This window comes from Geotrypetes seraphini, chromosome 3, assembly GCF_902459505.1.
Source record: "Geotrypetes seraphini chromosome 3, aGeoSer1.1, whole genome shotgun sequence".
Taxonomy (NCBI): Eukaryota; Metazoa; Chordata; class Amphibia; order Gymnophiona; family Dermophiidae; genus Geotrypetes; species Geotrypetes seraphini.
Window position 1 is genome coordinate 188,536,241 of NC_047086.1, and position 23,224 is coordinate 188,559,464.

Consider the following 23,224-nt stretch of genomic DNA (forward strand, 5'->3'; position numbering starts at 1 on the left):
TAAATGAAGCTTAGCCCTGTGTTCTTCAGATACCTTCTTTTATGCAGAGACTTCAGGACAAGTCAACTGAAGGGAGATCAGATGGAACTAGATAATGACATTTACAAGAAACAAAATTAACAGGGAATTATTATTCACCATGCTTCATAAAAATTAAGGGGTACCCACACCAGGGTAAGTCTTTTTTTTTTTAAAGAGGGAATGACAAATAGAGAGATAATTAGTAATAGAGAACACTAAGTTCAGTACCAGCATCCAGAGCATTTGGGAGATGGGGGCACCACTCTCCATATTATACTTATGGATACTTATTTTGGGCAGCAGTTTAAAATAGTAAAAAATACTTCATACATCCCAGAGTTTGACCTGTGGGACTGGCTGCCATGATCAGTCTCCAGTGTTCTGCACCTAAGTTCAAAAGGAACTGGGCAATTTTATGAAGAAAGGCATTTTAATATGAGTTAGGGTTGTCACACCTTGGTGGTCGAAAGCATCCCTAAAGTAAAGTATAGTTGCTGGAAATGGTGGACAGACATATGGGAAAAAAAAAAAAAATCAATACTCTACTCTTCTGAAGGGATAAAAACAGGCAATCGCTGCAAAATTATCACACACAAATTGGAGAAAAAGACCTCAGTATTAACTGCACCATACTAATATAGCGACAGCTAAAAAAATAGCAGTTGCAGCTTAAACCATAAGTGAAAAACACTCCACTAATAAAAGTAATTTCAAATGCAGCAAAACAGTCCGATACCACCAATGGGCAATTCAGAAAAACAGTGTGCTCTCTTTAAAGTTCATAAAGATTGAGATGGATAACTGGACATACTGGTCTCACTTGTGTATGCTGGACACTACAGACATTTTTAACATATATTTTCCCATAGCCTTGCCCAACCTGTACCTTGCAGTCTGTGAACACATGTATCCTTTGAAATGCTAACCCAGCTGGCCTTTGTGCTGCAAAGTTCCTGTCTCCATTCCCTTCTGGGAGGATACTTCTCCAAGGTTCTGCTGAACTGTTATCAGTGCTGTATGACTTCACATATGCCAGGCACCCTGGAAAGCCATAAAACATTTATAACAAGCAAGGATCCCTGCAGGACAACGGGGGTGTAGAGAGATGAGAAAACTTGGTACCAAAACATTTGCTGCCTGTCTCTGAAGCAAGTTATGGGAATCAGGCACAGCTGGGGTGCTGGAGGTCACCCTTGCCAACTTTCTGCATACAAGGACGCCATCCTGAAGATGTACAGCGGTGTAAAACCACAAATTAGCATCTGCAAGGTGATAAGGATCTCAGAGCTGGAGGAAAAAAGTTCACAAAGAATTCTCTGTTTCTGCTCGGGCCCCCCTCCTGGGGGGGGAAGTGAGAGAGGCGTGGATTGGAGGGAGGAATAGTTAGGTATACATTTTTGTACCAATAGGGAAGTACATGACCAGAGTTCGGGGATGTGCTTTTTTGGAACGAAAGAAGAATTTCTCTGTATAAACAAAACACGTGCATCACAGGTAGAGCCAGAGAGATTCACTTACACTTCCCCCTCCCCATTCGCAGTTTCTGCACTCGCGATTTCACAATTGAGATTTTTTCCTGGGGAGGGGGAAAATAAAAAACACACATATTTTTTACCTTCCTGCCGCCTTCTCGGCCTTACCTGGTGGTCTTGCGGGCTTTCGGGGCAGGAGCGATCTTCCTAAGCTCCTGCCCCGTGCAGATTGCCATGAGGAAATGGCTGTAGGGAGTTCCCGTCGTAGTCTCGAGAGACTATGGGAACTCACAGCAGCCATTTCCTCATGGCGATCTGCACGGGGCAGGAGCGTAGGAAGATTGCTCCTGCCCCGAAAGACCTCTAGACCACCAGGTAAGGCCGGGAAGGCAGCAGGGAGGTGGGGCTGGGTCAGAGCCGGATAATCGCGGTTTTTCGCCATTCGCGGTCCGGCTCTGCCCGTATCCCGCGCGAATAACGAGGGAGAAGTGTACTTATGTTGCGGGGAACTGCTAGCCCCCTGCTAGGCATACGAGTGTAAGTTCTACTCTCCACTGCATATTCTGAACTGGCAATATATTTCTTTCTGCTATGCCTTTGCTGCAGTAATTTTGTAAGTCTTTATACTAACAATAAAAAATATTGTCTGTTTTTGGAACATACAATGCCGTCTCGTAGTCATTCCAATGAGGTAAAATAAGTGGCATTTACTTCAACATGCAGGAACAAAAAACAAGCATGGCCATTCAACAGGAGTACCCTGTTTCGCGGTTCGTGTCTTCAGGAAAAATCCACTGAGAGACTCACAACAGAAGCATTTGCTACAAAATGGCAACAACCGACTGCACTGCTTCCAGGATTGAGTTCTCAGCATTTGCTGTCAGTTGTTGCCATTTTGAAGCAACTGCTTCTGTTGCGAGTCTCTCGGTGGATTTTTCCTGAAGATACAAACCGCAAAACAGGGTACTCCTGTTGAATGGCCGTGCTTGTTTTGTTCCTGCATGTTTATGAAATTTAAAGAGAGCGTACTATTTTTCTGAATTGCCCTTTGGTGGTATCCGACTGTTTTGCTGCATCTGAATTACTTTTATTAGTGGAGTTTTTTTGATTTTTTTTAGCTATCGCTTTATTAGTATGGTGCAGTTAGTACTGAGGTCTTTTTCTCCACTTTGCGTGTGATAATTTTGCAGTGATTGCCTGTTTCACCCCTTTGGAAGAGAGTAGAGTATTGATTTTTCCATATTTTCTGATTCTTTCCTACTCTGGCCTCAAAGATATTTCTCTCTGTGTTAGGACATATGGCCCATTTCTCATATACTTATCTTCTGCAACTTGCCACTGTTAAGATACGACATTAAAGTGTGGTTTGGTCCAGTATGGCAGATCACACAGGAAAGCTTGTACCCAAGACCTTTACTCCCTCAGCTACAAACTGAACACTTGCTGGCCTAGTGAATTTTCCCTATTTTCTTGTATTTGGACCCAACAGCTTTTTGCTGCCCCTTCAAAACCAGGACTCTGTTTGGCACCATGAGCTGACCTTCACAACAATTTAGGGATTATTTTCCCCTCATCTTTTATCACCTCCCAGCTCACCAGGCCAATACAGTGACAAGTCCTTGGCTCCTAAAATTCAATACAAGCCCGAAGTTCAGTCACTAGATATTGCCCTTGAGTGATTAGATTCTCTCTCCCAAACCAGAGGCTATGAACACTGTACTGGGAATTAAGCACAGATTCATTTACATAGCAAAGTCCTGAGCTCTCTCTCTTTATCCCTATGAAACAGGCTGGAGTTTCTCATAAAGTTATATGCTTAAAGATTCACCAAAGTTATAGTGATGTTTGTTGTGGAACCCAGCACTGCAGCAATGATTTTTTAAAGAAACCACATATTCCATGGGAGAAGATATTAAACTCCTGTACATTTCCAACACAGAAGGCAGGACTTGCAGACTGCAGCATATAGTGTGGAATGGGCATGATACAACTTTGGATTGAACTTGGGGTCCCTGCCGAACAGAGACCAAACGGATAACAGATGTTGATGTTCCAGTTTAGGGGGCAGCAGCTTACCTCATAGGCTAGTAGATTGTGCTACTGGTTTGCCAATACACTGCTCCTATCAGCAGTTCTGCAGGCGAAAACAAAGAAATGATCTGACATTCTACAACATGATTTGAACCGTTTCTTCCTTAAGATATTTGAGAATGGACATGATACGGCACTATCCCTTCACTATAAAATGACGTACAATGAATTAAAATAAACCCTCAGCATCTGAGTGGTTCTAGAAAACACACCAACCCCCCCCTCAAAAAAAACAAACAACTTAATATGTCATATTCGTCTTCAAGACACAGTAATGAGCACATTTGTAAGGATGCACTGGTGGAGAGAGAGGGGGGGGGGGAGACAGGCAGGGGAATGTGTGTATATACATGTAAAAAGGTACAGCCTGGGGTGTGACATTTTTAGCTCTTCACTACTTCTTTCTCTTTGCCTTCCGTCTCTTCTGGATACGCATGCCAGGTCAATCTCTCCTCGTAAAAAGCTATTACGATCTGTGGGCACTTCACATTTGCTTCCTTTGCCAGTACCAGGTCTGCTTCATCTGAATCTTTCCTGGAAGAGAGGCAAAAATTGAACATAGATAGGACTAACTACCAGGGAAAATTTAATTGATTAGTAAAGATTATTTATTTATTGAGAATAAATATACATTGAGGTGTAGGGGATTTATTGACCATCTTTATGAAGAGATTCACCCAAGGTGGCGTAATGAAGAAATTCACTCAAGGCAGTTTAAAATCCAATTGTTTTCTTCACTGCATTTAAAGTTTGCTGAATGGTGAAATTTGGTCATACCTGCTAATTTTCTCAAATCCTGTTACAACAGTCCAGATGGACTGGTTATGTCACTCTACCAGCACATGGAGACAAGAATGCGACATTACTGATATAAAGCAGTAAAACTTATAAATATAAAGCCTGAAACTTATCAGTATGCAAATGCCTCAGCCATACATAGTGGCGTACCTAGGGTATGCGACACCCAGGACCAATCATTTTTTAATACCCCCCCCCCAATATAAAAGGGATCGGAGGAGCACCCCCTAGGACAGGGGTATCAAACAATCACATAAGGGGCCAAAATGTAAAACACAAGCTAAGTCGCAGGCCAAATTTTTGAAGATACTTAGTCTTAGAAGAAGAATTCTGGGTTAGATGGACCACTGGTCTGATCCAGTATGGCTCTTCTTACGTTCTCATGTTCCTCATAGAGATCTCCATTGACCACTACTCTCCTGTCATCTTCCACTCAACCAGTTCCTAACTAAGTCTATCAACTTTAGGGCTCATCCCGAGGGCAACTCAGTTTATTTATTAGACGTCTATGTGGAACACTGTCAAAGGCTATGCTAAAATCTAAATACACCACATCTAGCGCATGCAGTACAACACCAGAGAAATAGAAACAAATGAATTCCTTCCTGAACTTTGCAAAATATAGACAGTAAATGTACATTTTCAAAACATATTCCTACCTTTGTTGTCTGGTGATTTTATTTTTTAAACATCTTTTCCCAGGCACTTCCTTTTATCTGTAAATGGACAATTCTCAGACTGGAAGAGCATCACCAGCGGGGTGCCATAGGGCTCGGTTCTTGGACCTGTGCTCTTCAACATCTTAATAAACGATCAGGACATTGATAAGACGAGTGAGGTGATTAAATTTGCGGACAATCCGAAATTATACAGAGTAGTGAAAACATAGGGGGATTGCGAAGATCTGCAACGTGACATAATCAAGCTTGAGAAATGGGCATCAACATGGCAGATGAGGTTCAATGTGGATAAGTGCAAAGTGATGCATGTCGGGAACAAAAATTTCATGCACGAATACAGGATGTCCAGGGCGGTACTTGGAGAGACCTCCCAGGAAAGGGACTTGGGAGTTCTGATCGACAAGTCCATGAAGCCATCTGCACAATGCGCTGTGGCAGCGAAAAGGGCAAACAGAATGCTAGGAATGATCAAGAAGGGGATCACAAACAGATCAGAGAAGGTTATCATGCCGCTGTACTGGGCCATGGTACGCCCTTACCTGGAGTACTGCGTCCAGCACTGGTCGCCGTACATGAAGAAGGACACGGTACTACTCGAAAGGGTCTAGAGAAGAGCGACTAAAATGGTTAAGGGGATGGAGGAGTTGCCGTAGAGGGAGAGATTGGAGAAGCTGGGCCTCTTCTCCCTTGACTGCGAGGGGACATGATCGAAACATTCAAAATACTGAAGGGAACAGACTTAGTAGAGAAAGACAGACTGTTCACCCTCTCCAAGGTAGGGAGAATGAGAGGACATTCTCTAAAGTTGAAAGGGGATAGATTCCGTACAAACGTAAGGATTCTTCTTCACCCAGAAAGTGGTAGAAAACTGGAATGCTCTTCCGGAGTCTGTCATAGGGAAAAACACCCTCCAGGGATTCAAGACAAAGTTAAGACAAGTTCCTGCTGAACAAGGACGTACGTTGATAGAGATAGTCTTAGTCAGGGCGCTGGTCTTTGACCAGAGGGCCGCCGCATGAGCGGCCTGCTGGGCATGATGGACCGCTGGTCTGACCCAGTAGCGGCAGTTCTTATGTTCTTATGATCAGCAAGAGAACCGAGGGATGTGTTATCAACATGGACCTCTCGGTCTCACATTAAAGCAGTCTGCAGAGGATTGCCGGTCAGTTGTAGCGATCCTAGCAGGCTGCCATCAGCCTCCACAGCACGTTTCCTCTGCCGATGTCCCACCCCTCCTCTGACATACGAGACCACGGCAGAGGGAACGTGCTGCTGAGGCTATGGCAGCCTGCTTGGATCGCTACAGCCGACCAGCGATCCTCTGCAAGTTGCTTTAATGTGAGACCAGGAAGCTGCGTGAATCTACAGCTGATTCGGCGCTTGTACCCAACTGCTGGCGGGCCAGCTTAAGTGAAATTTTGAAACTGTCTGGCGAGCTGAATTTTATTCACTGTGGGCCAGAATTTGACATGTCTGCTCTATGTTCTGGCATCTCTCTTCCTTCCCAATGATCTGGCATCTCAGTCTCCTTCCCTTCCCTCATGCCCCGGCATCTCTCTCCTCTCCTTCCCTTCCATCGATATCTCCCCCTCCATGCTCTGGCATCTCCCTCTCTCTCTCCTTGGTATGACGTCTGTCACCTTCCCTTCCCTTCCCCCCATGCCCTGGCATCTCCTTTCCTTCCCCTCCCTTGCATCTCTCTTTCATCTCCTCTCCCTCCCTCTCCCCAATTGGGCACATTTCTCACTCCTCCCTCTTTTTGTCACCCTGCAGTCGACAGCACGTTCACAATTTGCTGCTCTTGCCGGCATTGGGCCTTCCTCTTTGCTGGATCCTGTCTTTGCAGAAACAGAAGTAGACAGGACCCGGCAGAGGAAAGCCCGATGCTGACAAGAGCAGCAAATTGTGAACACTGCTGCCAGGAATAAGAAGTTCTTCACACCGGCGCTCGGAGCAGTCATTCAAGCACTCCCTTATGGGCTGCATCCAGGGCAGACAAACCCCCTTAGTATACCACTGGCCATACAAGAGAACTTATGTATTTACATATGGAACTTATAACTAGGGTTACCATATGGCTCCAGAAAAAGGAGGACAGATTGAGACAGCCAGGTTTTTTTTACTTCCTTTGCTTTCAATGGAAGTAAAAATCCTGGATGTCTCAATCCGCCCTCCTTTTCCTGGAGCCATACGGTAACCCCAACTTATAACCCCAATAAAGGAACCCTCCTACAGACCATTGAGAATGAGAGATAATTACAACTAATGCCTGAATAACCCAAAGTGCAGGCAAACGGAAACACTTCCCAGATTTCCTCTGTCTTCCTTGGTAGGTCTTGGACTGGTTTAGCAGGATGCAAGAAAAAAAAGGATGTTATCAGGTAAGATTTGTCCTGACTGTAAGATTTATCCTGACTATAACAATCAATGCTTTATTACTCCTTAGGACAGGGAGACAAGTTCCTCCCCACAATGTTTTTTTCCAAAAGGCACTATTGCTTTTAGCCTGACAGTCAATCTACTACTACTACTTATTTTAAACAAGGGAAGGGGCTTGATGGACTCGGGTCAAGTTTCAAGTTTATTAAAATTTTGATTAAATGCAAATCAAGATTTCTAAGCGTTTTACAAATTATATTAAAATGAGGGAGACGAAATTGACAGATATCCGTTTAACAATACATGACTTGACAAAAACAGATTCCAGGCATAGAGGGCAGCTAGATGAAAGGAATGAAGTCTAGAATTGGCAGTGGAGAAGGGTAACGTTAAGAGTGACTTATCTGAAGAACAAAGTTCTCTGGGAGGTGTATAAGGAGAGAGAAGAAAGGAAAGAAACTGAGGGGCAGCAGAATGAACACACTTGTAGGACAGCAATAAGATCTTGAACTGTATGTGATGGCAGATAGGCAGCCAGAAGTGACTTAAGGAGAGGGGTGACATGAGCATAGCGAGGTTAGTAGAAGAGTTGTGCAGCAGAAGTTTTGCACAGATTGCAAGGGGGAGCGGCAATACTGAGGGATACCAGTTAGGAGTAGATTGCAGTAATCTAAGTGTGAGGTTACGAGAACTTGGACAAGGGTCTGGGTAGTGTGCTCAGAGAGGAAGGGGCGAATTTTGGTGATATTGAAGAGATAGAAATGACAGGTCTTAGCAACTTGTTGGATATACGTAGAAAATGAGGTCAGACGCTAGGTGATGAGCTCCTTGCTAAAGCTACTTCACAAGCCCTCTTCCCTTTTGAATGTGGCTTGCCCGTGCGGTGCTTCAATATTACATAAGAACATAAGAAATGCCTCTGCTGGGTCAGACCCGAGGTCCATCGTGCCCAGCAGGTCCAGGACCTGTGCAGTAATCTTCTATCTATACCCCTCTATCTTCTTTTCCAGTAGGAATTTGTCTAATCCTTTCTTGAAGCCCAGTACCGTACTCTGCCCAATCACGTCCTCTGGAAGCGCATTCCAGGTGTCCACCACACATTACCAGCAGCTGTTTTTTCTTGCCAGCATTTGAATTTTTTCTTGTGGGCCCCGAACGGCACTATGGGACCAGGCGCAGAACGAGACCCGAATGGGGAAGAGGAAGGGAGCAACCCGGCTGACTCCTCCAATGACTGGGACCTCCAAGATTCTGGTGCAGACAACGCTGGATGGAGGACTCACTCGCCAGTTGAGGGAAACGCACCTGACTCTGGGAGGAACGCCAATTTCAGTGAACCTCAGTGATGATCGGGTTTCCCTTAGCCTGATCCAGGGGCGAAGTCCTACCCAACCCAGAAGAAGCCCTGCAGAGAATGTGGCCAACCAGCTTATCCAGGAAGCTGGACTGCTGTGTAGCCCCAGAGTAGCAGTGGGAGGAGCCTACAATTCTGAAACTCTTCTAGCTGAAGTAATTGCAACTAGAAATACCACTTTCATCGTAAGATCCATGAGAGAAGCTTCCTCAAGGCCCTTCCGAGACCCTCTAACTCGATATTGAGATTCCAGGAAGGGAAAGGCTCTTGGATTGGTGGTCTAAGCCTTAGAACTCTTTTGAAGAATCTAATGGAATATTAGGTTTACTAGTGTTTAAGCCCGTTACATTAACGGGTGCTAGAGTAGATATCTGTCTATCTTTTTTTTTCTTTGTCTCTCTCTTTCCTTGGACGTTGTCTGTCTTTCTTTCTGTCTCCCTGCCTGCCTGTATTTCTCTGTTGCGCCATGCCTGCCTGTTTCTCCGTGGCCCCCTTCTGTTCCCCCAACCCAGAACAAAGCATGATTGCTGTCTACCCCCCAGCAGCCCCCTTCCCCTGTGTACCATGCCTGCCTGCAACATGGCCCCCTCTGCTCCCCCCTCCTAGAACAAAGCATGATTGCTGTCTGCCCTAAAGCAACCCCCTTTCCCTCTCCCCCTGGCTCCCTGTTGTGCCATGCTTGCCTGCTCCGTGGCCCTCTTCTGTCATCCCCTCCCAGAACAAAGCATGATTGCTGTCTGCTCCCCAGCACACCCCTCCCCCTACAGCAGCCCCCTTTCCCTCTCCCCCTGACCCCTGTTGTGCCATGCCTGCCTTCTCCGTGGCCCCCTTCTGTCACCCACTCCCAGAACAAAGCATGATTGTTGTGCACATCCCTCCCCCCAAAGTAGCCCCCTCTCCCCCTGCCTTCTGTTGTGCCATACCTGTTCTTACCCTCCCATGGAAGCCCGGGCACACTGAACCACATCCAGGGAAGCTGCCATCGACCCTAAGACTTGGAGAAAATCCTACGCCCGACACCGGGAAGCCATCAGGTGATGAATCTGCGACTGCAACTTGACCACTCGGGCATCCGGAAAACTATAGAGACTGACTAACAGGTACCCAAAAGTCTGTGAATTCTCAAGCAGGCAGAGCTCCAAAATTACCCCAAAAGGGGGGCGACATTACATCAAATTTAAAACAATAAAATGGGGCGAGAAGAACACACACTGTTGCAGACATACTTACAGAAGGAAAGACTGTAGAGAGTGCTAAACCAATCAGTGAAGTACTACAGAGGCAGAGTGCAAAATCTGGAGTGAACTCCTTCTGCAGAGCATGCGAGTATGGGGGAAATAACCCTATTGTCTCTAGAATGTCTCACCTATTGCACTGGAAGCTGCTTTATTCCCTTACACATTTTGTTGGTGTTCCAATCTTTCTCTCTCTCAGAACAGACCCTCTTCCCCCCTTTTCACTAAAACATACTCAACAAAGGAAAACTCCTCACCATTTCATTAGGAACATTAGATCACCACAGGAATCCGTAGCACCAATTATCTTTTCTGGCTCCAGGCCCCTCTCAAAGCCCCTGGCAATGTCACTGCTCTGATACAAAGCAGAAAACAAACAAAATACAAGCATTAAAAAATGATCCTAACATGACTTAACTAGGCTGTACATTTCTCATGCATAATACACTGAGTAAATGTGATTCCCCTAATTTAAAAATATACAGTACTCATTTGTTCAACAAAAAAAAAAACCACACACCAACAAACCCACACATACACCTCTGCTTAATGCTGAAAAAAAATCAAATTATTAACTCAGAGAGACTTAAAATATATGAGCAAAATTGGAAGTTCAGTTGGCGAGTGTTTATCAGGCAGCTTTCTAGAAATGGTTTAAAAGCTGAACTGTAAACATCGTCATGATTAACCATACTGTTTTCTGTTCACATCATATTCTTTTGTGTGCAATAATTTTTGCTCATTCCAGCAGTGGTCATTTGCCAAGAACAGTATGTCCAAAATAAAAATTTTCACATGTCCTGCATTTAGGCCATAAACTGAAGCAAATTCCTATAGTCAAGGCACACAATGTAGTTATAATACTGCTCTGATCTACCACTAAGTGAAATAGTTATGAGTGGTTATAGCATAAGACTGATATGGGAGAAGGCTGGGGATACAAGTTCAAAACTTACCTTTACCAGCAACCTTGGGGGAAGATTGTCTTCCTGTTCCTCTAAAGCCCAGCTGTTAAGTTACTAACAATGATTTTAATGGATATATCTAGCTCTGTTTCTTGGGCTACAAGTTTATCAGCTACACCAGTGGTTCTCAACCCCAGCTATTTGGGTTTTCAGGATAATCACTAATGAATATGCATGAGAGAGATTTGCATACAATGTAGAGACAGGCACGCAAATGTCCCATGCATATTCATTGGAGATATCCTGAAAACCCAACCGCTTGGGGTTCCCCAGGACAGGGCTGAGAATCACAGCTACAAAGATCAAGACCACTACTCGGAGCTCTCACTGGACAGGGCACATCAACAGCCACTGGGCCACCAGATAGAAAAATCTGGTAATTAGGAGGAGAAGAAAAATTGTCAAATTGAAGAAACAAACCTCTCGCTTCCTTTTGGATCTGATCTCATCACCACTGTTTGAGAGACTGGATTTCCTCTTAGTGGTCTCAGATTTGTCCTTGGCTTTATCACTTTCCTTGAGTTTCTTGTACTTTTTCATAAATTCTGAGATCAGTTCTGGACAATCCAAGTTTTTTTCTGGTTCCCAAGTATTGTGCTCACTGTATACAGAGGGATGGAAAACTATTAAATGTTTACATTTTCACTCCTGACAGAAGCAAAATACTAAAACAGAAGCTTTTTAGTACTAAAAAGCCATTTTATATCATGCAAAGTACTTTTTAGTACCAAGATAGAATTTTTTTTTTACATCATACAAAGTTGCGGTCAACCCCCAACTGTGATTTCATGACAGAATGTGTGGTCAAACCAGTCCTTGAGTACTTTGTGTCAGTGGTTTTCAAGATATTCACAATAACTCTCATTCATTACATTACATATAATATTTATACCCTGCCATAGCCTCCAAAAAGGGTTCACAGTGGTTTACAATAAGAAATGGAGAATACAACACACCTTATTCATCTTCAAATAAATTTTTGAAATAAAAATGAATCATTGTAGATAGCCTAAAAACCATGCAGGCAAGACAGTACAGTATACCAGATCTTGAGAAAACACTGGTCAAGGAATTGCAGCTGTTTAGAATTGAGGGTTTTTTTTACAGTTCAAATCGGCTTTGTCACTGATTTTCACCAATACCAAGTCATTCATGTTATCACTTCAGCTTCCTAGTTTTTTTTCTAAGAGTTAGTAAGCAGAGATAGTGTCCATCTATCAAAGAAGGGACAAAATATCTTCCATAGCAGACTGGCTAAAGTATTAAAGAGGGCTTTAAACTAAAATTTGCTGAGAATGGGTAAAAAGCCCCAAAGGGTTGTGTCCCCACTAGATTACAGAGCTGTAGTTCATCCCTTGCAAACCTAAGGTTATTTCCAATTATCGCCCCATTTTTTCTTACAAAAATCTTAGAAAAAGTAGCCCTGTTCCAATTTCAGAACTTTTTGGATGAGTATAAGTTTTTAGCTGATAATCAGTTTGGCTTTCACCCTAAGTATTCAACTGGAGTTGTTGCTTTTCTCTAATCTCAAATCTATAAAAACAGGAATTGATTATAGGGAATCACTTTTGATTATTTTTCGGGATATTTCCGCGGCATTTGATACCATCAATCATCAGATCTTGCTACTTAGGTCAAAGTCTTTGGGTATTAGTGGAAAGGTGTAGACTAGTTGAATTATTTTCTATCGAATAGGAGTTTTCAAATTCAGCTGTCAAATGACCATTCTGAGTGGTGCCCAATTGTTGGAGGCATGCCTCAAGGATCAGCATAATCTGATGCCTTGTATAACATTTGCAACCTCTCTGTATGGTTCTCAATTGGGTTGTCAGTTATCTGTTTTATGCCAATGACATAGTTTGTAATTATAAATGGAAAATTAACTTCAAGACTTTTGCCTGTTTGAGTCTGCTTACAGGTAGTTAGTGCCTGGATGTTTGCTAATCATTTAAAGCTTAATATAAGCAAGAGAGATTTGGGGTCTAGGATGTAGTGAAGAATTGGCAGAATTTCCATCTGAGCTCTCTTTATGATGTTCAAATTCCCATACTTAATCACTGCAAGTATTTGGGAATATTTCTTGACTCTACATTATCTTTTAAATCACAGATAAAAGCAGTGATATCTAAAGCCTTCTTCCACTTGAGACTTTTAAGGAGGCTGAAAGATTGTGTGTCTGTAGATAATTTTCATTCTGTAGTGTTTGTGATACTGCTGCCAATTTTGGATTACTGCAATTCCCCATATCTTGGTTTGCCAAAATGTACAATACAGGCTTTGCAACTAACTCAAAATGCTGCCGCAAGGTTTATTACCAACATGTCCAAGTCAGAGCACATTACACCTATATTTCAGGACTTCCACTGGTTGCCAATACAAACGCGAATAGAATTCAAGGTGCTCTCCGCCTTCTTTATGGAAAAATTATGTTCTTACCTGTTAATTTTCTTTCCTTTAGACGCAGCAGTTGAATCCAGAGACCAATGGGATAGCACACATCTACCAGCAGGTGGAGATAGAGAAACTAATTAACAGGTGGTCCTATTGGCTGGCACACCTCCTGCATCTTCAGTATTTATCCTTGCCCAAGCATCCGTAATCATCAATATGCTTAGCATGTAAAAAACATTTCCCATAACAAAATTTCAAAAGGTAATAATACAGAATACAACTATCAAGAATAACAGACTTCAAAAGTTGCAAAAGAAAAAACAGACTGTCAATATCCAGAAAGGATGGGGCTCTGGATTCATCTGCTGCGTCTAAAGGAATGAAAATTTTTCCTTCCTTAACAACAGCAGCAGATGAATCCAGAGACCAATGGGATGTAGCAAAGCAATCCTCAATCTGGGTGGGAAGCAAATGCCGCCTTCGCAACAACCGAAGCACTAAACACTGCCTCCACATGCACCCCCCCCCCCATCCAACCGGTAATGCTGAGATAAAGTATTCTTGGATGACCAAGTAGCCGCATGACAAAACTCATCCAAGGAAAAAACCTGTGGACTATGTCCAAGTAGCCACCATTGCTCTGGCTGAATGGTTATGAACTTCTTTCGCCAAGTAAGGGTAAGAATTCCTCCTGGACCCTTCGAGCGATGGAGGCTTTGGACGCTGCCATAAGTTTGTCGCATCCCTTGATAAAGAGGTGATCTAAATGACTAAAAGTTGTTAGAAACCTACTGATTGTGGAGAATGCTAAGCACTTTTTAAAAAATGCAGTGATGAAAAACTCGCCTCCCCATTCCTCCTCCCAGGAAGAAAGAAGAAAAAGTGAAAGCAGCATAAAAGAAAGGATGACACCACCTTAGAAAGAAACTGTAGTACTGTCCGAACCGAAACCCCAGAATTTGTAAATCAGAAATATGAATCCCCGCCGTACAAGGCCTGCAACTCAGAAAACCGCTGAGCTGAAGCCATGGCCACAAGAAACACCGTGCTCAACGTCGCAGCCTTTTGGAGTCTCAAAACACAAGGTTGAAACGAAGCCTTCTGTAAACTGCGAAGAAGTACTTTAAGACTGTACTCCGGACAGGGCTTCTTAAGAGGTATACGAATATACTGTACTCCTTTTTGGAACTGAACTACATGAAGCTGAGAAGTAAGCGTTGCCACTTGAATCTGAAGGAAATTGAATGCTAAGCCCTTGGCAATACGCGTGTGCCAAAAAGGAAAGAATATAAATTATAGAACTCTGGAAGGGTGTCAATGTTGAGAAGTACCCAAGAAAGGAAAAGCCTCCAAACGGAAGCATAAGCCACAGGTGAAGACGTCTGTATCACTTGGAGAAGAGAAGAAATAACCTTCTTCGCATAAACCTTACACATCAGCCATGACTTTTCAAAAGCTAGGTCGTAGTACCAAAATAGGATGAATATCCATGTTGATCGGACCCTAGGTGAGTAAATCCGGAGATACCAGGAATCTCAACAGTTTGGCCGTCGAAAGATTCATCAGATCTGCATAGCAAGGATGGCGCAGCCAATCCAGAGATTCTGTAATTATTGTGCCCTGAAGCGAGCTTGAGATGGCAAATCCATCCCATCATCAGCCAGGGGAAAACACTTAAAAAGAGAAACCAGAAGCGAGAAAGAAGCAAAGCTGCTACCCCCTCTGACTGCCACTCCCTACGTCTGCTGAAGAAGTTAGGAAGCTTTGAATTTCAAGATGAGGCCATGAGGTCTAGTTCTAGGAGATATCACCTTCATACAAAGAGCTGGAACGCCTGAGTAAATAGTTCCCAATTTCTAGGATGTAGAAGATTTTACTACTACTACTAATATTTATTATTTCTAAAGCGCTGAAAGGTGTACACAGCGCTGTACATTTTAACATACAATAGATGGTCCATGCTCAGATTTTGTGGTGAGAAAGTCTATCTAAACCCTTTTCCTGTCCTGTAAAATGGTGCGCTGACAGAAGAGGAAGATGAGATTCCACCCATTGAAGTAGAACCATTACTTTACTCGCCAAATGAGGACATCATGTACTTTACTGGCTGTAGAAAAATACCACTGTCCTAAAAGACCTTTATCCCAGGACAAGCAGGCAGCATATTCTCACATGTGGGTGACGTCATCTACGGAGCCCCAGCGCGGACAGCTTTTCAAGCAAACTTGATTGAAGTTTCAAGCTTGCTATGCTGCACCACGCATGTGCATGCCTTCTCCCTCCACTAGAGGGCGCATCCCCACCTCGTGGTCCTCAGTTCTGTTTCTTCCGCGGAGCCAGAAGCCCTGTTGATTTTGTGCTCCGTGCTTTTTTGCCTTCCGACACCGCGGCTGGGTTCTTTTTCTCGGTCGCTGTGCTTCTTTTGTTATTTTCCTTCGTTCGCGTTGCTTAAATCGTCGAAAAAAAAAACCAAAAACAATATTTTTTGTTCGGCTCCGGGGGCTCCCGGGAGCCGCGGCCGCGGGACCTCGTTCGTTCCCGGCCTTTTTTTGTGTTCATGTCCCGTCCTTTGACGGGCTTTAAAGAGTGCACCCGGTGCGATCGGTTGCTTTCCATCACCGATCCCCACCGGTGGTGCCTTGTTTGCCTGGGTGTGGATCACCCGACTGACTCCTGCACTCGTTGCTCTACTTTCCAACCTCGAGCGCTCCGCCGCCGGCGCGCCCGCATGGCGGAGCTTTTCAGTGTGGACCCCGCGGCGGGGAAGGCCTCGGCCTCGGTCTTGACCTCGGCCTCGACTCGCTCGACCTCGCCGCGGCTGCCTTCTTCGTCGAAGCCTGCGTCCTCGACCCCGAAGTCGACCCTGGGTAAGTCCTCGCTTCCTTCCTCTACTCCAAGGTCTTCTAAGAAGCCATCCTCGGGCTCAACGGGGGCGGGTGGTTCGTCCTCGGCCCCGCCCCGGACGTCGAAATCGGATGCTCCGCGGGAATACTCATTGCCGAGGTCGCCCTCGAGGGAGCACCCGCCATCTTCGGAGATGCCGTCTATGATGGCAATCCCCGTGTTCCAGGACATGCTCCGAGTGCTTATCGCCTCAGAGCTGTCCTGTGCCCTGGCTCACCTGCAGCCGGCTTCGGCCACGACCGCAGCCTCGACCTCGGCTCCGGTGGTGGTCCCGGCCTCGACCCCGACCTTAACCTCGGTCTCGAACGTGGACCAGCCTGGGCGGAGCGTGCGGCCTCGGGACAAGGTGCGCCGGGTTCGCAGGATTTCATCCTCCGCCTCCTCGTCGGAGTCCTCCCGGAGGTCCTCGCCCTCGGGTCGGCCTCGGGCGAAGCGCCGGTCCCAGAAGCCCAAGCGCCCTCGGGGGTCGCCTCGGCGGCGCGGTCGCTCCTCGCCGACCCGGTGGGCGGAGACTCTGAGGGTTTCGGAACTCTGCTTGGATAACCCGAGGCTTTTGCGTTCCCCTGCGGGGAGAGGGTCGAGGGATTCCTCCCCGAGGAGGAGGAGGCTAGCCTCGGTGCCTCGTACCCCGGGGACTTCCCCGAGGGGCTCCGAGGGGCATCGGAGGTCTCCGACCCCGATGAAGTCCTTCGGTGCAGCTTCCTGGGGTTCGGAGTCGGGCATGGGTCGGGAACCCAGGTACTCCTGTGAGGCGTCCCCGTCCTTCTTGGCGGCAAGGGCCTCTCGCTCCCCTTCCCCTCCCTCGAGGCCCTCCTCGTTCTCGAGATTTGTTATGGATATGGGGAAGGCTTTGGATATTGACCTCCTATCGGGGTCCCAATATTCCAAAGAATTTTTGGAGGAACAAGACTTGCCCTCTCCTCCGCGGGAATCTCCGCGTTTGCCCTTGAACAAGATTCTTCATCAAGCGTTCTTGCGGAATTTGGATTCCCCTTATGCAGTCACGGCGGTCCCCTCGAAGATGGAATCGAAGTACCGCACGGTCCCCTGTAAGGGCTTCGAGAAGGCGCAGTTGTCCCACCAGTCTTTGCTGGTGGAGTTGTCCTTGAAGAAATCTCAGCCTTCTCGAGTCTCTGCAGCGGTTCTGCCCGGGCGTGAGGGGCGGACCCTGGATAAGTTTGGGCGCCGCCTCTACCACAATTCTATGATGGCAAACCGGGTGCTGAACTATGCATTCACCTTCTCTTAATACTTGCGTCAGCTGGTCAAGTCTATGCCCCGTTATCACGGGGTCATGCCGGACTCGCATAAGGGGGACTTTGGCAAACTCATGGACACTTTGTCGCAGCTGCGCCTTTTTCTTTTCCATGCCATTTACGACGCATTTGAATTGTCATCCCGGGTCTTCGCGTTTGCGGTGGCGATGCGCCGTCTGGCGTGGCTGCGCATTGTGGACATGGACCCAAACCTGCAGGAGCGCCTGGCCAAATTTGCCGTGTGTGGGCTCGGAACTCTTTGATGAGTCCCTGGAGGCGGCGACTAAACGCCTGTCCAAGCATGAGCGCTCGTTCGCCTCGTTGGTCCGCCCCAAGGCGAAGTTGGCGACGCCGAAGCCGTACAGACCTCCACCGCGGCGCTACACGCAGAAGTCCACTCCGGCTTTCTCCAGGCCTCCTCCCCGGCGGCCCCCTCAGCAGGCCAGGGGGTCCAACCAGAAGCCTCCGGCGCAAGGGGCGTCCAAGCCGGCGCCGTCTTTTTGACGCTCTGAGCGGATGGGGCGGGCCCCCTCAGCGCTGTCGCCGTCCCCGCTTCCCATCGGGGGCCGGTTGCGGGCCTTTCATTCGGCCTGGACTCTGATCACTTCGGATGCTTGGGTGCTCCGTATCATCTCGGAGGGTTACTCCCTCAACTTCAGGGATACGCCGCCGGACAGTTCGCCCGGCGCGTCTCTTTCCAGCCGGGCTCAGCTTCCCTTGCTCCTCTCGGAAGCCAGGGCCTTGTTGAGTCTTCGGGCGGTGGAGCTGGTACCCCACGACCAACGGGGACAGGGGTTTTACTCCCGTTACTTTTTGGTCCCGAAAAAGACCGGGGACTTGCGCCCCATTTTGGACCTCCGGAGGCTCAACAAGTTCCTTGTCCGGGAGAAGTTCCGTATGTTATCGCTTCCGGTCCTGTACCCACTGTTGGAAGAAGGCGACTGGATATGCTCCCTGGACCTGAAGGAAGCTTATACCCATGTTCCGGTGCATCCCGCCTTCCGCAAGTTTCTACGGTTCCAGGTGGGGGAGTTGCACCTTCAATACCGGGTCCTCCCCCTTTGGGCTGGCTTCGTCCCCTCGAGTCTTCACGAAGTGCATGGTGGTAGTCGCGGTGGCCCTGCGATCTCAGGGTCTGCAGGTCTTTCCCTACTTGGTCGATTGGCTGATCAAAGCCCCTTCCAGGGAGGAGGTTATCTCAGCGACCCGACAGACTATCATCTTCTTTCAACATCTGGGGTTCGAGGTGAACTTTCCCAAGTCTCAGTTGTGCCCGGCTCAATCTCTTCAGTTTATCGGAGCCGTGCTGGACACGGTTCGCCTCCGTTCGTTCCTCCCCCCTCCACGGTTGGAGGCCCTGCTTCGTCTGAGTTGCCAGATTTCGCTGCTGTCCTCAGTCTCGGCGCAGCGTCTGATGATTCTGCTGGGCCACATGGCGTCGACAGTTCATGTCACGCCGTTTGCCCGCTTGCACCTGAGGATTCCTCAGTGGACCTTGGCCTCCCAGTGGCGTCAGGACCGTGACCCGGTCTCCTTCCCTATGACAGTGACTCCTTCCTTGAGACGCTCGCTCCGTTGGTGGACCAACTCTTCCAATCTTTCCGGGGGTTTGCTCTTTCTCGTCCCTCCGCATCGCAAGGTCCTGACCACGGACTCTTCGGAGTACGCGTGGGGGGCTCATCTCGACGGTCTACGGACTCAAGTTCTATGGTCGGCGGAGGACCGTCTTTGTCACATCAATGTCTTGGAGCTTCGTGCCATTTTTCTGGCTGCTCGAGCGTTCTGTCACCTGCTGCGCGATCAGATAGTCCTGGTGCGGTTGGACAACCAGGTTGCGATGTACTATGTGAACAAGCAAGGGGGGACGGGCTCTTGGTCCCTGTGCCGGGAGGCCTTGCGCCTTTGGGAGTGGGCAGTCTCTCAGAACATCTTCCTTCGGGCGGTTTACATCCAAGGGGAGAGAAACTGTCTGGCAGACAAACTCAGTCGTCTTCTCCAGCCGCACGAGTGGTCGCTCGACTCCCGAGTTCTGCGCGAGGTCTTCGCCCGCTGGGGGACGCCTCAGTTGGATCTGTTTGCCTCGCTGGAGACCCACAAACTGCCTCTTTATTGTTCTCGGATGTACTCCCTGGTCCGTCTCGAGGCCGATGCCTTTCTTCTCGACTGGGGAGGGAGGTTCCTTTATGCGTTTCCTCCTTTCCCTCTGATCTTGAGGACACTGGTGCATCTCAAATCGACCAGAGCCACTATGATTCTCATTGCGCCTCGTTGGCCTCGTCAACATTGGTTCTCCCTGCTCCTTCAACTCAGTATCAGTGCCTGTTTTTCCCTCTCTGCTGTCTCAGAGTCGGGGTTCACTGTTGCATCCCAATCTTCAGTCCTTACATCTGACAGCTTGGTTCCTTTCCCCTTGACTTCGGTTCCTGTTTCTCAGTCTGTAAGGGAGGTTTTGGAGGCCTCCCGCAAGGTCTTGACTCGGCTTTGCTATTCTCAGAAGTGGACCAGATTTTCATCCTGGTGTTCCTCGCACCATCTGGATCCGAGTTCGGTTCCGGTGTCCTCGGTCCTGGACCATTTGTTGCATTTATCCCAGTCTGGGCTGAAGACGACTTCCATTCGGGTGCACCTCAGTGCTATTGCTGCTTTCCATCGGCAGCTCGAGGGTCGGTCTCTCTCTCTTCATCCTCTGGTTACTCGTTTCATGAAGGGTCTTTTGAATGTTCATCCTCCTCTGAAACCTCCTCCTGTGGTTTGGGATCTTAATGTGGTTTTGGCTCAACTGATGAAGCCTCCTTTCGAGCCTATTGACAAGTTTCATCTTAAGTTTCTCACTTGGAAGGTGATCTTTCTGCTTGCGCTCACGTCTGCTCGTCGGATTAGTGAGCTGCAGGCTTTGGTTGCGGACCCCCCTTTTACTGTGTTTCATCATGACAAGGTGGTCCTTCGCACCCATCCTAAATTTTTACCTAAGGTTGTATCTGATTTCCACCTCAATCAGTCCATTGTTCTTCCGGTGTTTTTCCCGAAGCCCCACTCTCATCCTGGCGAGGTGGCGCTTCACATGCTTGACTGTAAAAGGGCGTTGGCTTTTTATCTTCAACGCACTAAGTCCCATCGGAGGGTTCCTCAATTGTTTTTGTCCTTCGACCCTAATCGGTTGGGAGTCCTGTTTCCAAGCGCACCTTGTCCAATTGGTTGGCAGCTTGTATTTCTTTTTGCTACGCTCAGGCTGGTCTCACGCTCCATGGTCGAGTCACGGGGCATAAGGTCCGGGCTATGGCAGCTTCTGTTGCTTTCCTCCGGTCTACTCCTGTTGAGGACATCTGTAAGGCTGCCACTTGGTCTTCAGTTCATACGTTCACCTCCCACTACTGTCTGGATACATTGTCCAGAAGCGACGGCCGGTTTGGCCAGTCGGTTTTGCGTAACCTGTTTTCTTGAATTGCCATCCTCCCACCTGCCCTTTTTTGGTTGGGTTGGAGGTCACCCACATGTGAGAATATGCTGCCTGCTTGTCCTGGGATAAAGCACAGTTACTTACCATAACAGGTGTTATCCAGGGACAGCAGGCAGATATTCTCACAACCCGCCCACCTCCCCGGGGATGGCTTCTTTGCTGGCTATGGAACTGAGGACCACGAGGTGGGGATGCGCCCTCTAGAGGAGGGAGAAGGCATGCACATGCGTGGTGCAGCATAGCAAGCTTGAAACTTCAATCAAGTTTGCTTGAAAAGCTGTCCGTGCTGGGGCTCCGTAGATGACGTCACCCACATGTGAGAATATCTGCCTGCTGTCCCTGGATAAAGCAATGTTACTTACCGTAACAGTTGTTATCCAGGGACAGCAGGCAGCTATTCTCACTAGTGGGTGATGTCATCCGACAAAGCCCCGATACGGACATCTTGCAAGCATATCTTGCTTGAAGAAACTCAGAAGTTTCGAGATGCCCGCACCGCGCATGCGCCAGTGCCTTCCCGCCCGATGGTCCAGGCGTGTCTCCTCAGTTCAGGTAGCTAGCAGAGAAGCCAACCCAGGGGAGGTGGGTGGGACGTGAGAATAGCTGCCTGCTGTCCCTGGATAACAACTGTTACGGTAAGTAACATTGCTTTATCCCAGGACAAGCAGGCAGGTATTCTCACTAGTGGGTGACCTCCAAGCTAACCTCAATGGGATGGTGGGAGAGTTGGCAACTTAGGAGAATAAATTTTGTAACACAGTTTGGCCAAACTGTCCATCCCTTTTGGAGAAAGTATCCAGACAATAACGAGAGGTGAATGTATGAACCGAGGACCAAGTGGCAGCCTTACAAATCTCCTCAATTGGTGTCGATCTGAGGAAGGCTACAGAGGCTGCCATTGCTCTGACCCTATGGGCTGTGACCTTACAGGGAAGGGGTAATCCAGCCTGGGCATAGCAGAAAGAGATACAAGCTGCCATCCAGTTGGAGATGGTGCGCTTCAATACAGGTCGTCCCAACTTATTTGGATCAAAGGAGACGAAAAGTTGAGGAGCAGCTCTGTGTGGTTTGGTGCGATCCAAGTAGAAAGCCAAAGCACGTTTACAGTCCAGAGTGTGTAGAGCTGATTCTCCAGGATGAGAATGAGGCTTTGGAAAAAACACTGGAAGCACAATGGATTGGTTGAGATGAAATTCAGAGACCACTTTAGGAAGGAATTTCGGATGAGTGCGGAGGACCACCTTGTCATGATGGAATACTGTGAAAGGTGGGTCCGCCACCAAGGCCTGAAGCTCACTGACGTGAGGGCCACCAGATGTGGCCACCAGATGTGAGGGCCACCAGAAAAACCACTTTCCAAGTGAGAAACTTTAGTGGAGCCTTGCTTAGAGGCTCAAAAGGAGGTTTCATAAGCTGAGAAAGGACAACATTTAGATCCCAAACCACTGGAGGCGGTTTGAGAGGAGGATTGACATGAAAAAGTCCTTTCATAAATCTGGAAACCACAGGATGAGCAGAGAGAGGTTTCCCTTGTAGAGGCTGATGGAAAGCCGCAATAGCACTCAGGTGGACTCGTATAGATGTTGATTTGAGACCAGACTGAGACAAATGTAGAAGATAGTCCAATACAGAGGATAGGGAGGCTCGCTGAGGCTCCTTAGAATTGGAAATACACCATGAAGAAAATCTAGTCCATTTTTGGGAGTAGCATTGACGAGTAGCCGGCTTCCTGGAAGCCTCCAAGACATCCCTCACCACTTGGGAAAACTGGTGAGGAGTTACGTTGAGAGGAACCAAGCTGTCAGGTGGAGAGACTGCAGGTTGGGATGAAGCAGAGACCCCTGATGCTGAGTAAGCAGTGAAGGAAACACTGGAAGTAGGTACGGTTCCCTGCTGCTGAGTTGAAGTAGAAGGGAGAACCAAGGTTGCCTGGGCCACCGAGGAGCGATCAGAATCATAGTGTCATGGTCTGACTTCAGCTTGACCAGAGTCTTCTGAATGAGAGGAAATGGCGGAAACACATACAGAAAGCGATTCCCCCAATCCAGCAGAAAAGCATCCGCCTCGAGGCGATGAGGATCGTAGATCCTGGAGCAAAACTGAGGCAGCTTGAAATTGTGGGGAGCCGCAAAGAGGTCTATTTGAGGTGTTCCCCACTGAGCAAAGATCTGATGAAGGGGCTTGGAATGGAGTGTCCATTCGTGAGACTGGAGAAGACGAC

General features: G+C 47.5%; 1 protein-coding gene across 3 annotated transcripts in view; it reads right to left on the reverse strand.

Moving 5' to 3' along the window:
* Positions 1–2,595: 2,595 nt before the first annotated feature.
* The window catches only part of CBX5 (chromobox 5), an 85,587-nt gene continuing 64,958 nt past the window's right edge, over positions 2,596–23,224 (reverse strand). For 2 of the 3 annotated variants that reach the window (XM_033936632.1, XM_033936631.1), the window contains exons 3-5: positions 11,416–11,596; positions 10,288–10,385; positions 2,596–4,118 (exon numbers count right to left, since the gene is read on the reverse strand). In XM_033936632.1, the coding sequence (XP_033792523.1) occupies positions 3,968–4,118; positions 10,288–10,385; positions 11,416–11,596 (430 nt within the window). In that variant the 3' untranslated portion in view covers positions 2,596–3,967. The remainder of the gene's footprint in view (positions 4,119–10,287; positions 10,386–11,415; positions 11,597–23,224) is intronic. The other variant, XM_033936630.1, reaches the window with a different exon arrangement.